This window comes from Montipora foliosa, unplaced genomic scaffold, assembly GCF_036669935.1.
Source record: "Montipora foliosa isolate CH-2021 unplaced genomic scaffold, ASM3666993v2 scaffold_12, whole genome shotgun sequence".
Lineage (NCBI taxonomy): Eukaryota > Metazoa > Cnidaria > Anthozoa > Scleractinia > Acroporidae > Montipora > Montipora foliosa.
In genome coordinates, this window is record NW_027179419.1 from 182,501 (window position 1) to 190,000 (window position 7,500).

Below are 7,500 nucleotides of genomic sequence, written 5' to 3' on the forward strand. Positions count from 1 at the left end.
CAAACAGAGTTTGTTTCTTTCGTTAATCTTATTGTGGGGTTGAGAGTTTGCTTTGTGAACATCTCCCCCTCATTTTACAGACTAACCATAACTTTTGTCTATGATTTTCCCTCTACTCACCATCCACACACACACACTATTCCCCAAAACTACCTACTGATTAATGAATGTTTTAATTAGTAGAGAGAAACCCCTTCTTGTAAGGCGGATTCTTCTATAAACACCAACTAAGACAGCCACAAAGGTTACTAGGTTATGTGCTGCATCATGTATTCATATTAAACAAAAAACGCATTACAATGGATAACTTCTCTTAATTATCAGGGATCAGAAATTCTGAACCAATTTTCTGTACAGGCACTATAAAGGATAGCTCATCTGAATTATAAGGGGTTAGAAATTCTGAACCCTTCTCGGATGAGGACTATAAAACGTAAGCCCCGTCTCATAACCCTTCAATGTTCATAATCCTGTGTGACGTAAAAGAACCCACACACTTCGTAAAGAAAAGGGCATGGAGCTCCCGGTGTTGTGGTCAGGCCTCATTTCATTTCATTCATGTGCTGGGTGAGATCGATAATGGACTGATAGCGGCTGCAAGCGGCGCCTATATATGCTGATGTCCGATCTCACCCATAGATCCCTTGCTTGTAAAGCGCATTTGAATATGTTAATAGAAAATGCGCTATATAAATTCATTATCATTACCATCATTTATTAGTGTATGCAACAAATACGTTCATCGCTTCTTACCGACACAGTTCGCAACATTTAGCAACCATAAGCAGTTATTATATATAAATCAAGAAAAATTGAGGTTCACCAAGTAAACTTTATTTCGAAGCCTTCATTTTAAGTACTGAGTTCTGCAGAACAGCAAGACAATAGGCCATTTGCAAAATGGCTTCTTTTCTCAGTTTCAAAACGATTTTAAGTTCTAATCTTCATATGAACCGTGGTTAATCGATGAACTGGTTATGAAGCCTGAAAAACCTTCAAAATCGAGACGATGTTGTCTTTCGCTTTGCACGCATTCGCAAATTAGTTGCGCATAATTTAACACAAAGATTGGATAGGTTATCTTCTCAAGAAAGGTGTGTTTTGTGCAGATTCAGGACCAAAAAAGTGAACAAAAACATAAAACAAAGGAGCTTGTCGAGTTTCATAACCATCTCCATGCCTTAACTTTGTGTGAACTGGGCAGGACTTCTCTCCTCGACTCCTCTTCATAGATGGGTTATGATGATCCACAAATGGCCAATTTTCCTCTGAAACTGGTAGATTTCGGATTTCCGATGAGCTGTCTGTCCACTATTTAAAGAAACCAGTCAGCATTGACTAACTGTGTTGTGCATAGCATGAGTTTACTTAAACTGGAAAATGGCCTCTGATTGGTCCGTAATCCACGAACGGAAGTGGTTTTTTGTTTCAGCAGACGTTAGTGGGGTTGGAACGCGTGACGAATCCCCAAGAACGTCTGCGTGGGAGGCTAATTCAATCCGGGGATTCAAACCTTCAATTCTGCAATTCAAACATTACATTCAATTCAAGGCACTGTACCTCTTCATGAATTTTCAAAATGGTGGTCAATGCAGTAGATCAGGAGAGTCTCCGATAGATTTAAGATTCCTTCAGTTGCCTTTATAGTTAACACGAAAAATGCATAGAAGTACTCTTTAAAGGAAAGGATGTGTATGCAAGTCTTTCAAACGGGTACAGAAAGTCGCAGTCCCGATCATTGCCGATGAGCTGTTATCTTCCTCTCGAATCTTCCAGCGCAACACGCTTTTTAGCCTGTTCTTGAGAATGGTTAGGCTGGTCCGAGCAACGCGTTGTCATTACTTCAATATTCCTTTCTTTTATTTGAATGACATCTTAACATATGCACGCAAAAATATTATGCACGCATAACGTGTGACTCGAATTCTTTTGTTTCGCGCTCGCCGAATTTTTTTTTCCGTCCTCGTCGGGAGCCTGTTTGCAGGCTAATATTCGAAACACAATGTAAGTCACGTGGACGAGTAACAATACTTTATCCCTCCCCAAGCTGAGATAGAAACCTAGTAGGCAATCATTAAAAGTCAATCACGATGCTTTCGTCACCTACCACAAGTAGATACACAAATGAAGTGTAATGACAGTCATTGAGACACACAAAGTTCGTTAAACCAAAGCAAAAACAATCAAGTCAAAATAATTGTGACTTACGTCGTTATTCATGTTAGTTTTTTTGTGTTTTTGTTGTGTTTTGCGTGCTCTAGGCTCAGTTCTCGTGCGGAAATAATCTCTAAGATGGCTCAGTCGGAGAACGCTTCCACCGTTAAGGCCTGAGTTCTGTCGGAACATGTGGTGCTGGGAGTCAATCATCATTATGAGAATTTCCATTAGCCGCGTACAACTTGTCACGCAGTGTTCGACACTTACTTTTTTTTACTAAATTGCCCTTCGGGCAATCAGTGTTCTTTTTTTCGGTTGCCCACCTTCTAAAGACCTGTTGCCCATTAAAACTCAAAGGAGGCTTGTAAAAATGTCAATTTTGTGTAAAAGGGATTTGACTCCGGCTGTGTGTCCATGATATTCTCGTAGGCTTCACAGATATTGCTTTGACAAGCATATATTTGAGCGATTTTCCTATTCTGTAAGAGATCAAGGGAGATTCCTTATTCCTTATACCTATCTCTCTGATTATGCGCCGATCAACTCGAAACTTCAACACCCCCTCCAATCTGTTTTGAGGTTTTACCATTTTATTTTTTTAACAGAAAAATAAATGACAGTAATGAGATGTAACGTTTTTTTTATTTTTTAATCGCGTTTGTGGTGACTACGTCATATTACCAGTCACTTTCTTCGTTGCAAATCAAATCGTTCCGCAAATATTAGTCGAACAAAAATTCTGATTGCCCAATCGAGCAAGTCTTAAAGTATGTTTTACTTGCCTACGGATATATTTCGCTTGCCCCGAGCAATCGGGCAAGAGTTAGAGTCGAACACTGAATTTGTGAACAATCGACCTATTTCGGAGGATCTTCGCTCCGTTTCCGCGCCGTAGCACAACACTAGGACCTTTCAAAGCCACTATAGGTGTATAGGTGCAGGTCGTATGGCGTTGAGAGCTTATCACGGGATGGCTGCTATAGAAGTCCTTTGTCTCCTTCCTTTACGAGCGAAGGCACGGCTCGTTGGCGGCCATCAGCGTACTCCATTTGCTTGCTCTTCCTGGTGAGATTGTTTCTTCGAGCAACAATGAAGGCTGTGGTCAACCCAGGTTTACGAAACCGAGGAACTTTCGTTAGTAATTCGCTTCCGAAGATCAGCGGACACGAGGCGGTGTAGTAGCGCGATAGTTAAAGAAGAACTTGTAAATTTTTACCCTCAATGAGCGCTTCGCAAATAACCTTTTCCAAGAGCTGGTTGAAACGTTCCACTTCTGCAACGGCTTGAGGCCAGTATGGAGTGACTTTTCGGCGCAAGCTTGCATGCGCCTCAAGGAATCGACACGAACTGTGGCAACTTGAGGCAACATGGTACACGCTTCAACCAAAACAAGATGGCTTCCCCCAGAGGGAAGGGGGACGATTTCCCACGGCTTTCGCAGAATAATTCCTTGCCGTATAAGTAGATATGAAAACGTTCGCAACCCCAGATCACTGCCAAGGCTTCACGCTCTGTTTGCAAGTATCTTCTCTCAACATCTGTAAATGCGCGACTACCCAAAGCGACAGGACGAAGGGAAGTGTCATCGCTCTGTATTAGTATTGCACCGAGTCAGACGGGACTTGGATCGACGCGTAACTGAGTTTCTCTCATCGCATCGTAATGCGCCATAACACATGCAATCGCTGTTTAGTGCAGATTTCAACTTTGCAAAAATTCTTGGTGTTGCTTTGTCCGAGACCACTCGATGTCTTTCCTTGTAAGTTGTCGAAGCGGGTCTTAAAGGGTAGAGAAATCTGGAATGAACCTGGAACAGTAATTAACTAGACCAAGGAAACTACGAACTACGGAAGAGCTCTGTGGAGTACGAGCTGTCTGTATAGCTTCGACCTTTTTGTCGTCAGGAAAGAAAGACCAGCTGCTGAGACACTGAAAAGGCATTTTTCTCTATTCAGAGTAAGTCCACACTCTCGCAATTGTTTGATATGCTCTTCTAGGCTGTGGTCAAGTGATTTCTGATCCTTGCCAAAGATGATAATGTCGTTGGAAATCTTACGAACGCCTTCAATTCCCTTATAGGGTTTCCTGAATGATGTATCAGGGGCAAAATATCTGTTCGGAAGACGATTTGAGATCTACAATTTTCGGAACATTTGTTGTAAAATTTATTGCTTGCCTGCCTGTCCTAGGATTTTCGAACATCTAAAATATGGTATAATTACCCATTTTTACGGATTTGTACCTCAAAAAGGTCACCTAGAATTTTCGGGAGCCTTTTTTCTGGCCAAATGTTTCGAAAAAGTAAGTTTTGTTCCCTAAAATTTTTGGACCTCTAGACTTTCAGCTAGGAAATCCGAACAGATGAAAAATTTTTAGGGGATAAAAATATGCCTATATCTACAATTCAAATACTAAAATACGTTAAACAATGCTATATTTAAGTGGTTTTGACCTATATTCTCGTTGGGTGCTCCTGATGTATTAGTATTGCTCTGAAGCAGAGGACAAACCAAAGATGAGACGTTTGAAGCACTTGAGGCCAGTGTGAGTAGAAAACGTGGTAAGAGCTTGCGAGTCTGGGTGCAGTTCCATTTGATGGCAACCGCATCATAGGTCGATATCTTGGCTCCATTCATCGCCTTCAAGGTCTCTTCTAAAGTCGGTATAGGGTGCTGCTCACCGCTTCGTTGAGCCGCCTCGTGTCAATGCAAACACATATATCCCATTGGACTTGGGAACGGGAGCTAAGCGGGACACCCACGGGGTAGGACCCTCGGTGTCTTCTATGATGTCAAGGTCTGTCAATTTCTGTAGCTTTTGATCGACGTCTTTACTGATATGAAAGGGTGCTCGTCTAAGAGGTTGCGCCACGGGATCGGTGTAATATTTAATTGATAGTTTATCAATTGCCAACCCTCTCAAGAATACTGGAGAATTGCGTTACCAACTGATCCACGTGGGAAACTCGCACGGTATCAGTTTTCCCTGTGAAAGTTTTCGCCACCAAGCGTAAACGCGCCTGCTCTGCTGTTCGCACTCTAAGTAGGTCTAGTGCAATTGCCGGGTCTTGCATAAACGCCAACCAGCGTTTTTGGTGGTCGACAACCGTGAATCGCGCGTCGGTTGATAAGCCGGTAGAACGAGAATACACACATATATCGAATACGCTCCTAATAGCAATGAGTTCGGGTGAACCAAAGGGTAAACGCTGAGATCTGTTTTCAGTAGGGAAATATACACTAGCACCGGAGTCAATGATTACGGGTATTTCCGCGTCATAAATGCAAACAGGAACAGTACACTGAGAAACAGAAGTTCCTAGAACGAAGAGATATTCATCGTTGGTTGAGTGATCTTGTAAATGCTTTCTAGTTTCAAAGAGGCGAAAAGCTTCACGCCGCTCGCGACCCACAGTTTATACTGTTGAAAATGCGTTGAAAATGGCCCTTTTTACCACAATGACAGCACGTTGCACCATTTGCAGAGCAGGAAGAGTGCTTTGCTTTGTGCCCTTTACTTCCACAGAAATAACAGATAGGTGTAGAAGAAACTTTCCGATTGGCATTGGCTTTGAACGACTGTTGACCTTGCAGCCTGGTTTAGGTACTTTAAAATTTTGAGGACGCTCTGCTCTGAATCGCAGATCGGTGCCGAATAAGGTGTTTCCATTTGCACAGCATTCCGGTTGAAGCTTCTATGGTGCGCACAATTGACAGGGCATTTTTCAGAGTGAGGTCTGTCTCCTGAATAAATCTTCATCGAAGGTCCCGCGAATAGCGCTTGTCCACTAGCTGATCCCTGATCATTTTGTTTGCTCTCTCCCCGTAGTCACAACTCTTTACCAAATGTCGCAAGCGTGTTGCAAAAGTGTCAAGAGATTCATCGGGTAGCTGAGAGGCAGAACGGAAGATATGCCTTTCCAACAGCACATTCTTCTTAGGCTCGAAGTAAGCCGTTAAGCGTTCAAGCGCTGTAGTGTAATCCTCATCAATCTCTGGTAATGTAGCAAATACAAGTAATCCTGAACCTCTTGTCCAACAAGGTGAAGGAGAACTGCCCGCTTTTGCGTAGAATCGGTGATACCCGAGGCAAGAATAAAGTATTCCAGTGACTGGACCCAGTTCACCCAACGCTGTGCAAGGGTTGACAAATCCGCAGAGGAAACTGAGGGCGGCAACGCGGGAAGTTGGAGAGGAGCTATGGAAGGAGAAGAAGTAGCAGTAGAACTCACTTGGGTTGTGGTGCTCATCCTCATTGCTAATTTAATATTCCTTTCTTTTATACGGAAGATATCTGTTTACAAACATTGCTTTTGTTATTCAAATGTGCCAACCACAGGAACAAAAGACCCTTTGTTTCCACAGTCAATGAGGCTCTGGTTGGCACATTAATGACAATAGGTGACGTCAACGATATCTTCCCCATTCGAATGATCTCTATGCATATACACACATGATGTGTGATTCTCTAGCAAAGATAACATACCACGAATATATTCGAAACCTAATCCAAGTCACATGGACAAGTAACAAAATACGCTTATCAGAAACATTATCCACTAATACTATTATTACATTGAATGATGAGGGGATAGCGGAAGACTTTTTTGAGTGAATTCACCTCGTGAACATTCGTCAAGAGCGCCCATCGTTTCTTCAGCACTGAAAAACAATTCCTACAAATGTACTTAGAATCGATTTCAACTTTACACTCCATAGATAAAAATATTCCGCCTCTTCGACCATCAAAAATGTTTTTTTCCATATTTTTTACCATGCACAAAGTGCACACAAACTCTTTGTAAAAGGTGTTGTTGCTGTAAACGGAAGCAAATCAAAACTCGTTGTGTCAATGATGTAATGGTCGGGGGTAATAACCAATCAATTCATTTTCCACACATTCCAGAAAAAATCACGTGGCATTGAACACGATTATCAACATTGAATACCAGACGCTCCTCTTCAATCTCCTTTAGGAGAGCGGGAAGCTGTAAACAGGCTATCTTCCAATAGTGTTTTTTTTTCTATTATTATAGTAACTTTCTATTATCTGTTATATGTTCCCCAAACAGGTTCAGATACTCTTCAGTCAACAGTATTATACCCTAGCAGGCATTATATTCATTATTCAGATCGATTCCATGAAAATGACTAAGATCTTATTTATTCTCAAAATAAAGGTTCTGGAATGTGAGTTGTTCTTAATATTAGAAATGATGGATTGTTTCTTAATTGTATACCATCCTTACCGACCTCTGACACAGTATGTTGCTGACCTTGGAATAGAAGATGCTATCCTGCCGATTGCCTGGCGAATCTTAAATGACAGTCTGCGCACTGAATC

The 7,500-nt window shown here is 41.8% G+C and overlaps 1 protein-coding gene across 1 annotated transcript in view; it reads left to right on the forward strand.

Annotated features, from left to right (window-relative positions):
• Positions 1-5,615: 5,615 nt before the first annotated feature.
• The window catches only part of LOC137985951 (cyclin-C-like), a 2,424-nt gene continuing 539 nt past the window's right edge, over positions 5,616-7,500 (forward strand). Inside the window, exons 1-3 of the mRNA XM_068833408.1 lie at positions 5,616-5,760; positions 5,986-6,011; positions 7,337-7,500. The exon at positions 7,337-7,500 is cut by the window's right edge and continues 539 nt beyond it. Of these exons, the coding sequence (XP_068689509.1) occupies positions 5,616-5,760; positions 5,986-6,011; positions 7,337-7,500 (335 nt within the window). The remainder of the gene's footprint in view (positions 5,761-5,985; positions 6,012-7,336) is intronic.